The sequence below is a fragment of the Somniosus microcephalus genome, unplaced genomic scaffold, assembly GCF_052327205.1.
Source record: "Somniosus microcephalus isolate GS21.2 unplaced genomic scaffold, FLI_Smic_1.0 unresolved_chr9, whole genome shotgun sequence".
NCBI lineage: Eukaryota > Metazoa > Chordata > Chondrichthyes > Squaliformes > Somniosidae > Somniosus > Somniosus microcephalus.
In genome coordinates, this window is record NW_028225187.1 from 27676590 (window position 1) to 27697893 (window position 21304).

Consider the following 21304-nt stretch of genomic DNA (forward strand, 5'->3'; position numbering starts at 1 on the left):
CCTCCCCCACCTCTCTCTCCCTCCCCCCCCCTCTCTCCCCCCACCCTCTCTCTCCCCTCCCCCCCACCATCTCTCTCCCCTCCCCCCACCTCTCTCGCTCCTCTCTCTCTCCTCCCCACCCTCTCTCTCCCTTCCCCACACCCTCTCTCTCTCTCTCTCCCTCCCCCCCACCCTCTCTCTCTCTCTCTCCCCATCCCCACCCTCTCTCTCTCTCTCTCTACCCTCCCCCCACCCTCACTCACTCTCTCCCCTCCCCCCCACACCCTCTCTCCCTCTCTCTCCCCTCCCTCCCCCCACCCTCTCCCTCTCTCCCCTCCCACGCACCCTCTCTCTCTCCCCTCCCCCGCACCCTCTCTCTCTCCCCTCCCCCCACCCTCTCTCTCTCCCCTCCCCCCACCCTCTCTCTCTCTCCTCCCCCACCCTCTCTCTCTCTCTCCTCTCCTCCCACCCTCTCTCTCTCTCTCCCCTCCCCCTCCCTCTCTCTCTCCCCTCCCCCACCCACTCTCTCTCCCCTCCCCCCACCCTCTCTCTCTCTCTCCTCCCACACCCTCTCTCCCCTCCACCACCCTCTCTCTCTCCCCTCCCCCACCCTCTCTCCCTCTCTCCCCTCCCCCACTCTCTCTCTCCCCTCCCCCACCCTCTCTCTCTCTCTCTCTCCCCTCCCCCACCCTTTCTCTCCCCTCCCCCGCCCTCTCTCTCCCCTCCCACTCCCTCTCTCTCTCTCTCACTCTCCACTCCCCCACCCTCTCTCTCCCCCTCCCCCCACCCTCTCTCTCTCCTCCCCCCACCCTCTCTCTCTCTCTCTCCCCTCCCCCACCCTCTCTCTCCCCCCACCCTCTCGCTCCCCTCCCCCCACACTCTCTCTCTCCCCTCCCCCTCCCTCTCTCTCTCCCCTCCCCCCACCCTCTCTCTCTCCCCTCCCCCCCACCCTCTCTCTCTGCCCCTCCCACACCCTCTCTCTCTCTCCCCTCCCCCACCCTCTCTCTCTCCCCCTCCCACCGTCTCTCTCCCCTCCCCCCACCCTCTCTCTCTCCCCTCCCTCTCTCTCTCCCCTCCCTCTCTCTCTCCCCTCCCTCACCCTCTCTCTCCCCTCCCTCCATCCTCTCTCTCTCTCTCTCTCCCCTCCCCCACCCTCTCTCTCCCCTCCCCCCACCCTCACTCTCTCCTCCCCCCACCCTCTCTCTCTCTCTCTCTCTCTCTCCCCTCCCCCACCCTCTCTCTCCCCTCCCCCCACCCTCTCTCTCTCCCCTCCCCCCACCCTCTCTCTCTCCCCTCCCTCTCTCTCTCCCCTCCCTCTCTCTCTCCCCTCCCCCCACCCTCTCTCTCCACTCCCCCACCCTCTCTCTCTCCCCTCCCCCCACCCTCTCTCTCCCCTCCCCCACCCTCTCTCCTCCCCCACCCTCTCTCTCTCCCCTCCTCTCCTCCCCCTCCCCCTCCTCCTGCTCCCTCTCACCACCTCCCTAGCCCCTCCTCCTCCCTCTCACCACCTCCCTACCCCCTTCCTCCCTCTCCCCCTCCTCCCCCTCTCTCTCCCCCCTCTCTCCCCCCTCTCTCTCCCCTCTCTCTCTCCCCACTCTCTCTGCCCCCCTCTCTCCCCCCCCTCTCTCCCCCCTCCCCTCTCTCCCCCCCTCTCTCTCCCCCCTCTCTCTCCCCCCCTCTCTCTCCCCCCTCTCCCTCTCCCCTGCCCGAGCCCGCATCCCCCGCTCCAATCCCTCTTTCCGCCCCGGGGCCCCGGCCTCGGCACCTGGATGAACGCCTTCCCTAGGCCTTCACCCTGATTCCATTGGCAGAGGCGAAGACCCGCAAAGACATGGCCCAGCCAAGTCCTGCGCCCCCGTCAGCTCGAGGTCTGCAGCCGTTGTTCGGCCACAGGCCACAAAGCACCCGAGCCCAGCGCCGGCGATGGCTCCACGGAGCTCTGTGCCACCCCATGCACTGACATGGCCCCGGCCTCCCGAGCTGGCTTGAAGAGCGCCGATTGCGGCTGTGAGTGTCGGCCGGCGGGCCCGGTTGCTGGGGTAACCCTTCCCGCACTCCAAGCCCCACCCGAGACCAGCACTCCCGATAGCCCCGCCACCCCCCGCCCGAGCCGAGCGGGTAACAAAGAGACGCTGCGTCTCAGCTGCTCCTGCTGCGCGCGCACCCTTTACTAAGGTAGTGGCGCTTGGCTGAGGCCCGCCCCTCCAGCCTTCAGAAAGATGGTGGCGATCGGGGGCTGCTTGTTGACTGGGGCCGGGAGGTGCCAAGCTCGGGCGTGGGTGTGGAGGAGAGGCCGAGGCTTCGAGGCCTACCTGGAAAAACGGGGAAAAGCGAGGAAAATTAATGAGATTAGATAAAAGATTTAGGCCTAGAAATTCAGTGGGTTGCACCAGCCGCTAACGCCATAAAAGGGCTATATTTCTGGCGCTAGACACTTAGCGCCTGAACGCTGTCTGATCTGCACTGACGCCCAAATTCAGTTGACATTTAGCGCCGGCGCAAAGTGTTTGCGCCCGCTCAGATGCGCGCGCAGCTTATGACGTCATATCGTCGCGCAACGCTGTTTGTGCGCCCCAAACCGGAAATTCAGTGGCGCCCCGCCCAATGTGGGCGTGGTGCTGCTAAGAACTGTGAGGTGGAACGCAAAAGAGTCCCTGTGGGCCTCGGGGAGTGCAAATTATAGGGCACTTACACTGACCTATAAAGCCCAGCCATTTTGCTGCAATGACTTTACTGCTTTGGATTTCTGGACCGAGACCAAGGGGCAGAGGTTACAGATTTGGGAGAACATAGGAGAGGTATTTTTGGCTTCTGGCCAGTGCTTTGACATTTGATTCATTGTGATTTATCTGTTCTCAACTTTATTATGGGGGCTGTATGGGGGGCCAACCCTCAGTTGCAGCATTATGTGCAAAGGGCTCGCAGACGCTGTGAGAGAGGGCCAGCCATGCCTAGACGCAGAGGGGCCATCAGGCGTCGGCAACGTAGGCCTTACCCACTCAGGCAATACCGGCAGCAGGTGTCCTATCTCACCATGACTGCGGCGCATTGTGTGAAGAGGCTGCGCTTTAGAGGGGAGGTGGTTGCAGAGAACTGCCAGCTGCTTCACACAGATCTGCGTCCACAGCTGATGTGCAGGACGTCACTCTCGGTGGAAGTGAAGGTCACGGTGGCTCTGAACTTTTATGCAAGCGGCTCCTTCCAAGCCGCTGCTGCGGACATAGCGAACATCTCCCAGTTCGCCGTGCATCGCTGCATCCGGCAGGTCACCGATGCACTTCACGCGAGGAGACACCAATTCATCTCCTTCCCCATGACCCAACAGAGGCAGGAGCAGCGTGCAGTCGGATTTGGCAGGATCGCGGGCTTCCCCATGGTGCAGGGCGCCATTGACTGCACGCATGTGGCTATGCGGGCACCTATCCACAATGCCGAGGATTACTGCATCCGGAAGGGCTACCATTCCCTAAATGTACAGCTGGTGTGTGACCACAGGCAGCGCATCCTAGCTGTCAATGCCCGCTTCCCAGGAAGCAGCCACGATGTATTTATCCTGTGCAAGACTACTGTGGCTGACATGTTCGAGGCACAGCCTCCACCAAGGGGATGTCTTATCGGGGACAAGGGCTACCCTTTGTGTACATGGCTCATGACCCCGCTCCACGCGCCCAGGACCCCAGCGGAGGAGGCATACAACGAAATCCATCAAGCCACAAGGAACATCATCGAGCAAACGATAGGTGTCCTCAAGCAATGGTTCCGCTGCCTGGATCGTTCTGGAGGATCTCTTCAGTATTCGCCGGATAAAGTTTCCCAGTTCATCGTCGTGTGCTGCATGCTGCACAACCTGGCTATCCGCAGGACTCAGGCACTGCCACCTGGCATTGCACCACCACCTCAGGAGGACGAGCAGGAGGAGGAGGAGGAGGAGGACCTGCCGAGGAGGGAGGGACAAGGGCCAAGGGCCGTCCGCCGGGGGCTTATTGATCGACACTTCTAGGCCCCCTGTCAGGGAATGGCCTGTGGCAATGAACGCACCTGAGGCAGCCGCTTCGCAAGCCCTCAGCCGGTTAACGCAACAACCACTTCAATCATGACACCTGGACATGCTGAATAAATCAAAAGCTTTATTTCACAAACTCAGGGCCCTTCCCACATGAAACAGAAAAACAGACAAGACCCCCAAAAAACAGTCAAAAACATCTGTCACTCCCAAAACCTGGGGAGGACTAACAAAACTTGCCCATCCAAAAGGCCTTCAACAGCGGCCTTACAAAAATAAGCCCCCCCGCCACAACAGAGACACCCCCATGAAAACAAAAATGCCTTGATCCTCGGCCTTAACAAAATAATGCCCCCACAACACAAGCCCCCCCAATATAAAAGAAACCGCTCTCACCACACTCTAATGGGTGTGCCGAGAGGGCGAGTCCTTAGACAGGCTTCTCCGGCCCCTGGCCGACCTGCTGCTCCGCCTCAACCTGGGCCCTGCGGGTGTGGCAAGGCTGGGGGAAGGCTCATGAGGGCCACAAAGCGTGTCGGCAGATGCCCTTGGGGGTCGGCCTAGACGAGGCCTAGCCTGGGAGGGGCCGGCTGCTGACTGCTGCAGCTGTGGCTGGGCAGCATCAGTCTTAGCAGCAGCTCGTCGCACCTTGGCTGGGGGAGTGGCAGTGTCGGCAGCACCATTGGGGGCAAGCTGGCTGATGGCAGGTGTGCGCTGCTCGCCAGAGACACTGGCACTCAGCCGGGCTGGCAGTGTAGCAAGCACAGCAATCTGGTGGAGGCCAGACCGCTGTGCTGCAGCAGGGCGGCGGGTGCCATGGCGATGCCTCCATGCCACAGCGAGTGTGGCAGAAGTGAGTGCCCGAACTGCCCTGGTATGTGCCCGCATCAACTCTGCCAGTGTCTGGACGGCACCACTCATCTTGCGAGTCGCGTCCTGCGCTGCTGCCAGTTGCTGCACACCCGCGTCCTGCGCTGCCGCGATTATCTGCACACCCCTGTCGTGCGCTGCGGCCAGTTGCTGGACACCCCTGTCGTGCGCTGCCGTGAGTTGTTCGAACCCCCTGGCTTGTGATTCCCCAAAAGCCACCACACTCTGAGCCAGGGATTCAATGGCGTGAGGCATCTGTTCGACCACCCCCATGAACTCTTGGTGGTGCCGCTCAGACGCCGCCGACATCTCATCGAGGACGCGCACCTCCTGGGCGAGGACCGTGTCCGGACTGGAGGGCGGACTCTCCCTCCGGGGAGAAGGCCGCCGAGCTGGCCGACCCTTCCCGCGTGCGTCGACCCCACTTGGGCCAGGTTCTGCCCTCCCCTCCAACACCTCCCCTTTCTGGGCAGAAGGCCGGCGTGCTACCGGAGCCTTCCCGCGTGCGTCCACCCTACTGGGACCAGCTTCGGCCCTCCCCTCCAACACCTCCCCCCTCTGGGGAGAAGGCTGGCGTGCTGCCGGACCCTTCCCGCGTGCGTCCACCCTACTGGGACCAGCTTCGGACCTCCCCTCCAACACCTCCCCCTGGCTCTCCTGCAGGCCAGACGTCTCCCCTCCATTGCCATCCACTGGCGCGGAGGAGGGTTCCCCCGATGTGCTGCCTTCCTCCTGGCCCTCGACGTCCTCCTCCTCCAAGGGCCTGGCTCTCTGCGCTTCAGGGACCACCTCCTCCTCACCAGCTGAAAGCAGGAAGGCACAAGAGTAGCTTTAGAGTGAGGACAGGCCGTCAGCGAGGGAGGCCTGAGTGGTGCATTATGTGCATTTGTCGGTCAGTGGGAAAGGATGTAGATCTGAAGCGCGAGGGCAACGAGAGAGGTGCAACCGGTCATGTCCTTACCAGTGGGTACCAGTACAGGGTCCGCCTCGCCGATCGCGACAGGGCCAGTCACCCGGCCACGCATGAGTCGTGCCACGCTCTCCTCCAGATCAGTGAGCGCCTGGTACTCAGGACGGCCTCCACCAGTGACAGCCTGGCTCCTTACATTACTCGCCAGCTTGGCCTGCAAGAGAAAGGACGGCCTCTAAGTACAGTGTGGTGCCCTGTCGCTGTGTGCACTGCCTCCCATGTTGGAATAGCTTGGCCAGTGTGGTGCCCTGTTGCTGTGTGCACTGCCTCCCATGGTCGAATAGCTTGGCCAGTGTGTTAAGTGCAGAAAGTGCTATTGATGAACATGCAAGTGCCATTGCTGCAGGAGGAGGGCTGCCCATTAGGCCTTTGAGGTCCCTTTGCCCATAATGTGAGGTGCACATGCAAGGATGAGGGGGACACTGGAAAGGGTACTCACCTTCACCATCCGAGTGAGGTCGTTGAACTTCTTGCGTCATTGGTCCGCACTCCTGGGGACATCACAGGTGGATGACACCCTGCGGGCGATTTTGCCCCAGGCTCTCCTGTACTGGCTCCTGGGAGCCTTCCTGCCACTGTCCGGGCACAGGATCTCTCTTCTCTTCTCCACACCATGAATGAGCACACTCAGAGCATGCTCTGAGAAGCGCTGCGCTCGCTCACGGGCCCTCTCCATTGCTCCAGGCGCTATTTTGGCACACCAGTAGTGCTGAGGCCTAGCTGCCGGGCTCCAGTATGCAGGGCATGGCAGCAGTCAAAGTTGACCCTTCCCCCTTTAAGAGCTGGCCGGCGTCAGGGTGTCTGCTGTCAATCAAAACATGACCGCAACTGCGCTACGCCCGGCTTCAGCGTTATTAGGCCGCATCGCCGGCTTAGCGCCGGAACACAGCATTTCAACGCCAGTTTCAGCGCTCGGCCAAACTTAGGGCCAACTCTACTGAATTTCGGCGATGTGGCCTACACTTTCCGGCGGTCGCTAACTTTAGAGAGCGCCCGACTTTAGCGCCCCAAAAGTGTCCAGACTGAATTTCTAGGCCTTAGAAAGTAATTAACATTTTTAAAAACTATATGGCCTAGAAATTCAGTTGGTTGCACCAGCCGGTAACGCCATAAGAGGGGTATATTTCCAGTGCTAGGCACTTAGCGCCCGGGCGCAGACCAATCTGCGCCAACGCCCAAATTCAGTTGACATTTAGCGCCGGCGCAAAGTGTTTGCGCCCGCTCAGCTGCGCGCGCAGCTTATGACATCATCTCGTCGTGCAACGCTTTTTGTGCGCCCCAAGCCGGAAATTCAGTGGTGCCCGCCCAATGTGGGCGTGGCGCTGCTAAGAACTGTGAAGTGGAACGCAACAGAGGCCCTGTGGGCCTCGGGGAGCGCTAATTAAAGGGCACTTACACTGACCTATAAAGCCCAGCCATTTTGCTGCAATGAATTTACTGCTTTGGATTTCTGGACAGAGACCAAGGGACAGAGCTTACTGATTTGGGACAACATAGGAGAGGTATTTTTGGCTTCTGGCCAGTGCTTTGACATTTGATTCATTTGATTTCACTTTTTTCAACTTTATTATGGGGGCTGTATGGGGGTCCAACCCTCAGTTGCAGCATTATGTGCAAAGGGCTCGCAGACGCTGTGAGAGAGAGCCAGCCATGCCTAGACGCAGAGGGGCCATCAGGCGTCGGCAACGTAGGCCTTACCCACTCAGGCAATACCGGCAGCAGGTGTCCTATCTCACCATGACTGCGGCGCATTGTGTTAAGAGGCTGTGCTTCAGAAGGGAGGTTGCAGAGATCTGCCAGCTGCTTCACAGAGATCTGCGTCCACAGCTGATGTGCAGGACGTCTCTCTCGGTGGAAGTGAAGGTCACGGTTGCTCTGAACTTTTATGCAAGCGGCTCCTTCCAAGCCGCTGCTGGGGACATAGCGAACATCTCCCAGTTCGCCGCACATCGCTGCATCCGGCAGGTCACCGATGCACTTTTTGCGAGGAGACACCAATTCATCTCCTTCCCCATGACCCGACAGAGGCAGGAGCAGCGTGCAGTCGGATTTGCCAGGATCGCGCGCTTCCCCATGGTGCAGGGCGCCATTGACTGCACGCATGTGGCTATGCGGGCACCTATCCACAATGCCGAGGATTACCGCAACCGGAAGGGCTACCATTCCCTAAATGTACAGCTGGTGTGTTACTACAGGCAGGGCATCCTAACTGTCAATGCCCGCTTCCCAGGAAGCAGCCACGATGCATTTATCCTGCGCCAGACTACTGTGGCGGACATGTTCGAGGCACAGCCTCCAGCAAGGGGATGGATTATCGGGGACAAGGGCTACCCTTTGTGTACATGGCTCATGACCCCGCTCCGCGCGCCCAGGACCCCAGCAGAGGAGGCATACAACGAAAGCCATCAAGCCACAAGGAACATCATAGAGCAAACGATAGGCGTCCTCAAGCAACGGTTCCGCTGCCTGGATCATTCCGGCGGATCTCTGCAGTATTCACCGGATAGAGTCTCCCAGTTTGTCATCGTGTGCTGCATGCTGCACAACCTGGCTATCCGCAGGACTCAGGCACTGCCACCTGACATTGCACCACCACCTCAGGAGGACGAGCAGGAGGACCATGAGGAGGAGGAGGAGGAGGAGGAGGAGTACCAGCCCAGGAGGGAGCCACAAGGTCCAAGTGCCGTCCGCCGGGGGCTTATTGATCGACACTTCTAGGCCCCCTGTCAGGGAATGGGCTGTGGCAATGAACGCACCTGAAGGCGGCCGCACCGCAAGCCCTCAGCTGGTTAACGCAACAACCACTTGAAACCTGAGACGTGGACATGCTGAATAAATCAATAGCTTTATTTCACAAACTCAGGGCCCTTCCCACATGAAACAGAAAAACAGACAAGACCCCCAAAAAACAGTCAAAAACATCTGTCACTCCCAAAACCTGGGGAGGACTAACAAAACTAGCCCATCCAAATGGCCTTCATCATCGGCCTTACAAAAATATGTCCCCCCTCCACAACACAAACACCCACATAAAAACAAAAAATGCCTTGATCTTCGGCCTTACCAAAATAATGCCCCCCCAGAACACAAGCCCGCCAATATAAAAAAAAACACTATCACCACACTCTAATGGGTGTGCCGAGAGGGCGAGTCCTTAGACAGGCTTCTCTGGCCCCTGCCCGACCTGCTGCTCCACCTCAACCTGGGCCCTGCGGGTGTGGCAAGGCTGGGGAAGGCTCATGAGGGCCGCAATGCATGTCGGCAGATGCCCTTGGGGGTCGGCCTAGACGAGGCCTGGCCCGGGAGGGGCCAGCTGCTATCTGCTGCAGCTGTGGCTGGCCAGCATCAGTCTCAGCAGCAGCTCGTCGCACCTTGGCTGGGGGAGTGGCAGCATCGGCTGCACCAATGGGGGCAAGCTGGCTGATGGCAGGCGCGCGCTGCTCGCCAGAGACACTGGCACTCAGCCGGGCTGGCAGTGCAGCAAGCACAGCAATCTGGTGGAGGCCAGACCGCTGTGCTGCAGCAGGGCGGTGGGTGCCCTGGCGATGCTTCCACACCACAGCGAGTGTGGCAGAAGTGAGTGCCCGAACTGCCCTGGTATGTGCCCGCATCAGCTCTGCCAGTGTCTGGACGGCACCACTCATCTCGCAAGTCGCCTCCTGGGCTGCCGCGAGTTGCTGGACACCCCTGTCATGCGCTGCCGCGAGTTGTTCGACCCCCCTGGCCTGTGATTCCCCGAAAGCGACCACACTATGAGCCAGAGACTCAGTGGCCTGAGGCATCTGTTGCACAACCCCCATGAACTCCTGGTGGCGCCGCTCAGACACCGCCGACATCTCATTGAGGAGGCGCACCTCCTGAGCGAGGACCGTCTCCGGACTGGAGGGCGGACTCTCCCTCTGGGGAGAAGGCCGGCGTGCTGCCGGACCCTTCCCACGTGACTCGAGCCCACTGGGCCCAGGATCTGCCCTCCCCTGCAACACTTCCCCCTGGCTCTCCTGCAGGCCAGACGACTCCCCTCCATTGCCATCCCCTGGCGCGGATGAGGGTTCCCCCGATGTGCCACCTTCCTCCTGGTCCTCGTCGTCCTCCTCCTCCAAGGGCCTGGCACTCTGAGCTTCAGGGACCACCTCCTCCTCACCAGCTGAAAGCAGGAAGGCATAAGAGTAGCTTTAGAGTGAGGACAGGGCATCAGCGAGGGAGGCCTGAGTGGTGGCATAATGCGCATTTGTCGGTCAGTGCGAAAGGATGTAGATCTGAAGCGCAAGGGCAATGACAGAGGTCCAACCGGTCATGTCCTTACCAGTGGGTCCCAGTACAGGGTCCGCATCTCCGATCACAACAGGGCCAGTCACCCGGGCACGCACGAGTCGAGCCATGCTCTCCTCCAGCTCACTGAGCGCCTGGTACTCGGGACGGCCTCCACCGGTGACAGACTGGCTCCTCAAATTCCGCGCCAGCTTGGCCTGCAAGAGAAAGGACGGCCTCTAAGTACAGTGTGGTGCCCTGTTGCTGTGTGCACTGCCTCCCATGGTCGAATAGCTTGGCCAGTGTGGTGCCCTGTTGCTGTGTGCACTGCCTCCCATGGTCGAATAGCTTGGCCAGTGTGTTAAGTGCAGAAAGTGCTATTGATGATCATGCCAGTGCCATTGCTGCGGGAGGAGGGCTGCCCATTAGTCCTTTGAGGTCCCTTTGCCCATAATGTGAGGTGCACATGCAAGGATGAGGAGGACACTGGAAAGGGTACTCACCTTCACCATCTGAGTGAGGTCGTTGTACTTCTTGCGGCATTGGTCCGCACTCCTGGGCACATCACAGGTGGATGACACCCTGCGGGCGATTTTCCTCCAGGCTTTCCTGTACTGGCTCCTGGGAGCCTTCTTGCCACTGTCCGGGCACCAGATCTCTCTTTTGTTTTCGACACCATTAATCAGCACCCTCAGAGCATGCTCTGAGAAGCGCTGCGCTCGTTCACGGGCCCTCTCCATGGCTCCAGGCGCTATTATGGCCCACCAGCAGTGTTGAGGCCTAGCTGCAGGGCTCCAGTATGCAGGGTGTGGCAGCAGTCAAAGTCGACCCTTCCCCCTTTAAGAGCTGGCCAGCGTCAGGGTGTCTGCTGTCAATCAGAACATGACCGCACCTGCGCTGCGCCCGGCCTCGGCGTTATCAGGCCGCATCGCCGGCTTAGCGCCTGAAGAGAGCATTGCAACGCCAGTTTCAGCGCTCTGCCAAACTCTTGGCCAACTCTACTGAATTTCGGCGAAGTGGCCTACACTTTCCGGCGGGCGCTAACTTTAGCGAACGCCCGACTTTAGCGCCCCAAAAGTGTCCAGACTGAATTTCTAGGCCTATGTGTTTTAAAAGCAACGTTTTTTTGAAAGACGCAGAAAGCGGGAAAAAGAAAGGAAAAGTTTGGAATCAAGATGGCGGCGACTCACCTCGGTTCAGGACGATAAGGCCCGCCAACGCATGCACCGATTGGTCGACCGTCATGTCACCAAAGCGTAGGATTGGTCAATTGTCCCGTCACTCGACCGTAGGAGGGCCTGGCCACACGTGCCAGGAACCCGGCGTGCGATTGGTCGACCTCGAGGTCACTCTGTCGCTAATGAGTGGATAATGAGATGCTAATGAGCGGAATTTTGAACGTTTTTCGGATACCGCGGGCGCGATTTTTGTCCGGCCGAAACGTACAGCTGCTTACGACCGTTTCGGAAAGATAAACTTTCTTTCGACGTAACGCACGCGTAGGTACGCTCTATAACTTTCGAGCGCATAGCCGGACAGGCGCACACGTGAGACAGACAGAAGGACAGAGAGACAGAAGGACAGACAGATAGACAGACAGAACGCAAGGGAGAGGGATTTAAATTCTTGAGGCATTGGAACCAGTTCTTGGGGAGGAGTGACCTGTACCAAGGGGACGGTCTACACCTGAACTGTGAGGGAGCCGATGTCCTCGGGGTAATATTTTCTAGGGCGGTTCGGGAGGATTTAAACTAATTTGGCAGGGGGATGGGAACCTAGGTAGTGGAAAAGAGGGAAGTCATATGAAGTCAGAAATAAATGGTAGAAAGGTGAGAAGCAATAAGCAAAGGAGAGAAACACAAAGGGCCAAACTAATTCATAATGAGAGTGTGAAAAAAGCAAGCCTGAAGGCTTTGTATCTTAATGCTAGAAGCATTAGGAACAAGGTGGATGAATTAGTTGTGGAAATAGAGGTAAACAAGTATGATTTGATTGGGATTACAGAAACGTGGCTGCAGGGTGGGCAAGGCTGGGAACTTAACATCCAGGGATATACAATATTTAGGAAGGATCGGCAAAAAGGTAGGGGAGGTGGGGTAGCATTGCTGGTAAAGGAGGGGATTAATGCAATGGAAAGGAAGGATATTAACTCGGATGAAACGGAATCTGTATGGGTAGAAATGAGAAATAGCAAGGGGAGGAAAACGTTAGTGGGTGTGATATATAGGCCTCCAAATAGTAATATGGAGGTGAGGGAAGGCATAAAAAGGGAAATTAGAGAAGCGTGCGATAAGAGCACAGCTGTCATCATGGGTGACTTTAATTTACATATTGATTGGACTACCCAAATTAGTAAAAATTCTGAGGAGGAGGAATTCCTGGAATGTTTTCGGGACGGTTATCTGGACCAATATGTCGAGGAGCCGACTCGAGATCAGGCCATTTTAGACTGGGTATTGTGCAATGAGAAGGGACTTATCAGCAATCTTCTTGTACGAGGCCCCTTGGGTCAGAGCGATCATAATATGATCGAGCTCTCAGTCGAGATGGAGAGTGAGGAAATTGAATCAGAGACTAAGGTCCAGAACTTAAATAAAGGGAATTACGAGGGTATGAGACGGGAATTGGGTAAGATTGATTGGGTGGTGTTTCTGGGGGGATTGACAGTGGATAGACAATGGCAAGCATTCAAAGATAGAATGGAAGAATTCCAGAACATGTTTATACCGGTTTGGCATAAAAATAAACCTAAAAAGGTGGCTCAACCGTGGATAACGAGGGAAATTAGGGACAGCATAAAATCAAAAAAAAGGGCATATCAACTGGCAAAAAAAAGCAGCAGACCGGAAGATTGGGGGCAGTACAGGATACAGCAAAAGAGGACAAAGGGATTAATCAGGAAGGGGAAAATAGAATACGAAAGTAAACTTGCAGCAAACATAAAGACAGACTGCAAAAGCTTTTATCGGTATATCAGGAGGAAAAGACTGGTAAAATCCCAAGTCGGTCCCTTGCAGTCCGATTCGGGAGAATATATAATGGAGAATAAGGAAATGGCAGACCAATTAAACTCATACTTTGGTTCTGTATTCACAAAGGAGGACACAAATAACCTCCCAGGAATATCGGCAAACATAGGGACTAATGAGAGGGAGGAGCTGACAGAAATTAGTATCTCTAGGGATATGGTGTTGGGTAAGTTGAGGGGACTGAAGGCCGACAAATCCCCGGGGCCTGATAAACTACATCCTAGGGTACTTAAGGAGGTGGCCCTGGAGATAGCAGATGCTCTAAGGATCATCTTCCGGAACTCCATTGACTCGGGAACAGTACCCGTGTATTGGAGGGTAGCTAATGTTACCCCAATATTTAAAAAGGGGGGTAGAGAGAAAGCAGGGAATTATAGACCAGTAAGCCTTACATCGGTTGTGGGCAAAATGCTAGAGTCCATTATTAAGGATAAAATAGCGGAGCACTTGACAAATGGGGAAAGGATCGGACAGAGTCAACATGGATTTACAAAGGGTAAATCGTGTTTGACTAATCTGCTGGAATTTTTTGAGGAAGTAACTGGTAAAATAGATGGGGGAGAGCCAGTGGATGTGGTGTACCTTGACTTCCAGAAAGCCTTCGATAAGGTTCCACACAAAAGATTATCATGCAAAATTAAGGCTCATGGGATTGGGGGCAAAGTATTAACGTGGATAGAGAACTGGCTGGCGGATAGAAAACAGAGAGTTGGAATAAACGGCTCGTTTTCGGAGTGGCAGGCAGTGACCAGCGGGGTGCCGCAAGGATCTGTCCTGGGACCCCAGCTGTTCACAATATATATAAATGATCTGGATCAGGGAATTGGATGCAATATTTCCAAATTCGCTGACGACACTAAACTAGGAGGAGGGGTGGGCTCTGATGAGGATGTCAGGAGGCTACAGTGCGATTTGGACAGGTTGGGGGAATGGGCGGATACGTGGCAGATGCACTATAATGTGGATAAATGCGAGGTTATCCACTTTGGGGGTAAAAACAGGAGGGTAGATTATTATCTAAATGGCAATAGATTGGGAGATGGGGAAGTGCAGAGGGACCTGGGTGTTCTTGTGCACCAGTCACTGAAGGAGAGCATGCAGGTGCAACAGGCGATTAAGAAGGCAAATGGTATGTTGGCCTTCATATCAAGGGGGTTCGAGTATAGGAATAGGGATACCTTACTACAGCTGTACAAGGTGCTGGTGAGACCGCATCTGGAGTATTGTGTACAGTTTTGGTCGCCCCATCTGCGGAAGGATGTTCTTGCCATGGAAAGAGTGCAGCGGCGATTCACCAGGCTGATACCTGGAATGGCGGGAATGACCTACGAGGAGAGATTGAATAGTTTGGGCTTGTACTCACTGGAGTTTAGAAGATTGAGAGGGGATCTCATCGAAACATATAAAATTATGGCAGGCCTGGACAGGCTGAATTCAGAGAGAATGTTTCCAATGGCAGGGGAGCACAGAACCAGGGGCCACAGTCTAAAAATAGCGGGCAAATCATTTAAAACAGAGATGAGGAAGAATTTCTTCACTCAAAGAGTGGTGAGCCTGTGGAATTCCCTGCCACAGAGGGCTGTGAAGGCTAATTCAATAAATATTTTCAAGAGAGAATTGGATATATTTCTGAAGGCTAAGGGGATTAAGGGTTACGGAGAAAAGGCGGGGACGGGGTACTGAACTGGTAAGATCAGCTAAGATCTCAGACGAAGATCAGCCATGATCTCATTGAATGGCGGAGCAGGCTCGAAGGGCCGAATGGCCTACTCCTGTTCCTATCTCTATGTTTCTATGTTTCTATGACTCGTTTATATATATAGATAGACCAGCTGGAGTGCCCGGCGGTGCCGAGGCTTTTTCGAAGGCATGTTGTTGTTGGAAGAGAGAGAGAGAGCGACTGGGGGGGAAGGGAGAGAGAGCGACTGGGGGGGAAGAGAGAGAGGAAAGCGACTGGGTGGAAGAGAGAGAGCGACTGGGGGGGAAGAGAGAGAGCGACTGGGGGGGGAAGAGAGAGAGCGACTGGGGGGAAGAGAGAGAGTGACCGGGGTGGGAAGAGAGAGAGCGACGGGGGGGAAGAGAGAGAGCGACAGGGTGGGAAGAGAGAGAGCGACTGGGGGGGAAGAGAGAGACTGACTGGGGGGGGAAGAGAGAGAGTGACGGGGGGGAAGAGAGAGAGCGATGGGGGGGAAGTGAGAGAACGACTGGGGGGAAGAGAGAGAACGACTGGGGGGGAAGAGAGAGAGCGACTGCGGGGGAAGAGAGAGAGCGACTGGGGGGGGCAAGAGAGAGCGACCTGGGGGGGAAGAGAGAGAGCGACTGGGGGGGAAGAGAGAGAGCGACTGGGGGAAATGTGGCCCGATGGACCCCTGCGAAGCAAGGAAGAAGGTAAGCTCTCCCTCCCTGTCCCACCCCTCACTCTTTCCCTCCCTCTCCCACACCTCACTCTTTCCCTCCCTCACCCTCTTTCTCCCTCCCCATCTCTCCTGCTTTACTCTCCATCCCCCTCTCCTCACGCTCTCCCACCCTTACCCTCTCTCTCTCCCTCCCCCGTCTCTCCCTGCTTTACTCTCTCTCCCTCCGCCCCTCCCTCCTACCCCATCCCCCTCTCCTCCCACCCTCCCCCTCCTCCCTCCCGCCCCCTCTCCTCCCACTCCCTCCTCTCCCTCCCCCCCTCCCCCTCCCTCCTCTCCCTCCCTTTCTCGCTCCCCTCCCCCACCCTCTCTCTCTTCCCACCCCCCAACCTCTCTCTCTCCCCTCCCCCCACCCTCTCTCTCTCCCCTCCCCCCACCCTCTCTCTCTCCCCTCCCCCAACCTCTCTCTCTCCCCTCCCCCACCCTCTCTCTATCCCCTCCCCCCACGATCTCTCTCTCCCCTCCCCCACCATCTCTCTGTCCCCTCCCCCACCCTCTCTTTCTCCCCTCCCCCTACTCTCTCTCTCTCTCCCCTCCCCCCACCCTCTCTCTCTCCCCTCCCCCCACCCTCTCTCTCTCTCCCCTCCCCTACCCTCTCTCTTTCTCTCTCCCCTCCCCCCACCCTCTCTCTCTCTCTCTCCCTCCCCCCACCCTCTCTCTCTCTCTCCCCTCACCCCACCCTCTCTCTCTCTCCCCTCCCCCCACCCTCTCTCTCGCTCTCTTGCCTCTCCCTCCCTGCCCCTCTCCCTCTCCCTATCCTCTCCCTCTCTTCCCTCCCTATTTCTCTGTCTCTCTGACATCTGTTCCCCTCTGCCGCTCTCAGTTTTTCTTCTGCCGTGGTGCTCGATTTGCTACTCCAGTCCCCGCTGTCCGCCCGCTCTCCGGTGCAAGGTAAGAGCCGGGCTCCGGCCCCACACCCACACCATGAGGAATCAGCACCCGGGGAATCCGCCCGCCGCCCAACGTGAACAAAGACCCTCCTCACCTGTCACGGAGTTGAAGTCACCGAAAGTGGCCACGGTGCCCCGGGCCTCTTCCCCCGTGCATTCAGGAGGCACGGGGAAGAGAGAGAGAGACAGACTGGTGGGGGGAGAGTTAGATGCTGCCGTGCACCTGCTCCGCGGAGCTCCGTGCCACCACCGCCGCACCAGCCTTCACGAATATGGCGGCGATCGGGGGCCGCTTGTTGACTGGGGCCGGGAGGTGCCTAGCTCGGGCGTGGGTGTGGAGGAGAGGCCGAGGCTTCGAGGCCTACCTGGAAAAACGAGGAAAGGTAGGAAAATTAATGAGATTAGCTAAAAGATTTAGAAAGTAATTAACTTTTTAAAAAAACAATATGTGTTTTTAAAGCAACTTTTTTTTTAAAGACGCAGAAAGCGGGAAAAAGAAAGGAAAAGTTTGGAATCAAGATGGTGGTGACTCACCTTGGTTCAGAACGATAAGGCCCGCCCACACACGCACCGATTGGTCGACCGTCAGGTCACCGAAGTGTAGGATTGGTCAATCGTCCCGTCACTCGACTCTAGGAGGGCCCGCCCGCACGCGCCAGGAACCCGGCATACGATTGGTCGACCTCGACGTCACTCTATCGATAACGAGCGGATAATGAGATGCTAATGAGTGGAATTTTGAACGTTTTATAGATACCGCGGGCACAATTTTTGTCCGGCCGAAACGTCAATACGCTTACGACCGTTTTGGAATGGTAAGCTTTCTTTTGACGTAACGCACGCGTAGGTACGCTCTATAACTTTCGAGTGCATAGCTGGACAGATGCACACTGAAGGACAGACAGACAGACAGATAGACAGACAGACAGACAGATCGATCCATTTATTTATATATATAGATACACACAGACTAGTATACATAATCACACACATTCATGCACACGAACACATATATTTGCTCACACATTCAGTCAAAGACACAGACACACATTCGTACTAAAGCATACACTCACACTCAAACACACACTCATATTAAAACACGCACACACTCAAACAGACACACACAATCACACACACTCAATGACTAATCCAGGCAAGTTTCACTTACTTCAATGATTTTGCTTGCATCTGCTCTATATTCCACTAAATGTGTTTTTATTCAATATTTCATTAAGCTATAGCCTTTCTCATCTGAGGATCCCATATTAACGGCAGGTCAATGAGAGAAGAAATCCCTCTGTGTGCTCACTGAAGCTATATCACAAATCCATTTCTGATGATTTTATCAAATTCTGATTTTTAGCCCAATGGAAACTGTGCTCGACAAAAAGATTGTCCAATGGGAGGAAATATTAACAAACTATTTAACGGTGCCACTCCACATGATGAGATTAGGAGATAGGTCCTCATTAATCGTCCAAGACGTCAACCAAATCATTAGTTACAGGGTAATAAAGAAACATTCCACACAATATCTTAGTATCCTGTCTGGAAAGTTAAATTATCCCTTCATTTTCCGATGCTGTCAGAAATAGGCGCTGGAACTTAGAGTTGGCGTAACACAGTGATTTGGATTCAGCCGCCCATTTTACACCTTACTGATGTCCCTTTCCATCGAAGTCAATGTGATCGGTGGCTGAACCCTTATCGCCCCTCCAGCGCCTCTGATTAAGTAGAAATTTCCTCCCACTCTCTGTTTCAAGCATGTCCTGTTACCCTGCTGCTGCTGAGACTCCCTTCTTGTTTTTAAACAAGCAGCATTACCGGAGGTGATAACTTCATCTGAAAATGTAACCATTACCAAACAGTTAATACCCTTTAGAGCAGCGCAATATCCCAGTTTACTACTGCACACTGGAACAACGCCGCTTTTGACATTTTTCGGCTTCTGCCGCGAAGCATCTGCTGATAGAATTTCGCTGAACTGTTACTAAAGTGTAGATGTTCGATTGCATTTCTGACCAATTGCACCATTCCTTTCAGCGTCAGCGATACAACATCCAAACCTTCGGTGAGGACTCCATCCTCTGTGCAACGGTGAAGCTCTAGAACACCAGGCACGTCCATCTCAACAGTGCTGGGCAATGTGATGTTCATCAGCATTTCATCCATTAAAATATAATTCAGAGAGTCTTTGTGTTTGCAAATAGCCACCTATAGAAATGTAATCTGAGAGAAATGTCTGACCCCACTCCTGGTATTCAGTTTACTTTGTACGTAATTTCAACGACCATTTTGGAACATGGTTACCAGGAGCAGGCCATTCAGCCCCTCGAGCCTTCTCTATGGAATGAGATCATGGTTGGTCTGAACCTCAACTCTGTTTACCTGGATTCCGCCTAATCATTTGATACCCTGACCTAACAAAAAATTTCATTCCCAATCTTGAAATCTCCTATTGTCCCCAGCACACAGAACCTTCCTGCGGGTAAAGTTCTAAAATTCTACGAAACTTTGCGTGAAAATCTGCTTCCTGAATTTGCTTCTGAGCTGCCTACCTCTAATTTTAAGATTACATGGTTATAGATTTCAATACCAGAAGAAATAATTTACCTGTATCCAAACTATCAGAGTGTTTAAACATTTTAAGAATCTTGATTAATTTACACAGTAATCTCCTGTACTCAAGCGAAAAAAATCCAAGTCATTGCAACCTATCCTCACACTTTAACCCTCTAAGCCCCGGTAACAGTCTGATGAATCTGCGCTGCACCCCCTCCAAGGCCAATATCTCCTTCCTGAAGAGCAGTGCCCAGAACTGACCACATTATCCCAGACCGGGTCTGACCAAGGATTTGTACGACTCAAGTTTAAATTCCATCCTTTTTTTCATGTTCCTTGAGAAAATTGTGACTGAAATGCTGATTCTGCGTAGCTGGGCGCAAAATGCAAACTTGGCCCGCAGTCCATTAATTTGAATAATCGATTAACCAGGAGATTGGGGGCTGTCAGTTTCGCGAATACTTTTGGACATGCCATGCAGCAGGAGGGTAGAAGTGGTATTTTAGTAAAATAAAACTTTCTACTAAGCTTGTACATTATAGAATGGATCTCACTTTGGGGGACTTAGAATAGATCAGGAAACTTCATGAGCATTTTTGCCACCAACTTTACTGCCGGAGTTTCCTCCAGGAAGTGAATTCTGCTCCTAATAAATTGGTTTAATATGTGTTTTTGCTTTTACTGCCTGGGCATTAAGTATCACCTGAGCAGAGCGCCGAAAGGTAAATCTGGCGTGGAGAATCGCGCGCAACTTGAGGAACGGGATTGACTTTCCTTTCTTTGAGAGTAACGGGGATTATTCTGTTAAAACTGTGCGAATCCCCGCTGCCCCGCCACATTTTCCTCTATGCGCTCCGCCCAGGTGATGCTTTCTTGCAGGAAATAATTTTTACTGTTAACGGCATTGAAGAGGATGTAATACCTTTCTACGATCATAGGCGTTTGATCGTAAAGCAATGGCATGCTTTCAATATCTGAATAAATGCATTACAGTTTCACAGAAGTCTATTGACACAGTAGTGGTGTTTGTGTATTTACTACAAGGTCCCATGAGGTGGGAAAGTTCAATAACAACAGCTTGCATTTAGATCCTTTCCTTAACATAGAAAACGGTCCAAGGCCGTTCAAAGGAACATAATCAGGTAAAAATTGCGAACGAGGCATATGAGACGATATATATTCCTTGATTCCCCTAGAATGCAAAAATCAATCTGTCTCAGCCTTGAATATGCTCAACGATTCAGCATCCACAGCTCTCTGGGTTAGAGAATTCCAACGATTCATAACCCTCTGAATGAAGATATACGTCCAGATCTCAGTCCTAAATGGGCAACCACTTATACTGAGACTATGCCCCCTAGCTCTGGACTCTCCAGCCAGGGGAAACAACCTCTCAACATCTAGCCTGTCAATCACCCTCAGAATCTTATATGTTTCAATGAGATCACCTCTCATTCATCTAAACACCAGAGAGTACAGGCCCAATCAACACAATCTCTCCTTAGAGGACAACCTTCTCATCCCAGGAATGAATCAATTGAACCTTCGTTGCACCACTCCTAAGGCATGTATATAATTGCTCAGATAAGGAGACAAAAATTGGCTGAGACGTTAATCTGAGTCCCTGCCTATCCTCTCAAGTAGACATAAAGTATCCATTGGCACTATTCGATAAAGCGCAGGGGAGTTCTCCCCGGTGTTCTGGTCAAAGTTTATCTCTCATACAACATCACTAAAACATCATCTCGACATTGTTGTATTGCTCTTTGTGGGACATTGCTGTGCACAAATTGGATGCCGCATTTCTGACATTGCAACAGTGATTGCAGCTCCAACGTAATTCACTGGCAGTAATGTGTGTCCTGTGTTCGTGAAATGGAAGACTTTCTTTTTTCTTTCGACTGAACTAGCATGGCAACACCTTGCCCTTACTAAAGCCCCCTAACAAACCCACACTTTCCGGCCGCTTTTCCATCCAAATATCTCCACTAACTGGCGGGTAAACCGATATCTCCCATGATACACTAGCACCCAATGTTAAAATGACAAACTTCGTGTGGAGCAGCGGTCAGCGGCCTTGTAAAAGTGAGACCTGAAGACTGGGCTGAAATGTGAACTGTGATTCAGAAAGTGAGTGGACCAATCACAGGGAGCCAATGAGGAACAAGAGGGGCTGCTGGCTCGCCGTGGACACCGTCACATATTCCGGCACTACCCGTTGAACTGAGCTGTTTTGGGGAGCTTGAGATTAACTCCTGCGCTGATATAATTAAATGTTTGGAGGCGAGGAGTCTGCGGGAGAGGCGCTCAAAGAAGCAAACAGCCGCCCTCAGACAGCA

General features: G+C 54.3%; 1 protein-coding gene across 1 annotated transcript in view; it reads left to right on the forward strand.

Moving 5' to 3' along the window:
- LOC147084977 (uncharacterized) overlaps positions 1–19968 on the forward strand; it is a 29675-nt gene extending 9707 nt beyond the window's left edge. The window contains exon 4 of the mRNA XM_085979394.1: positions 18447–19968. Coding sequence (XP_085835520.1) covers positions 18447–18504 — 58 coding nt within the window. The 3' untranslated portion in view covers positions 18505–19968. The remainder of the gene's footprint in view (positions 1–18446) is intronic.
- Positions 19969–21304: the final 1336 nt, after the last annotated feature.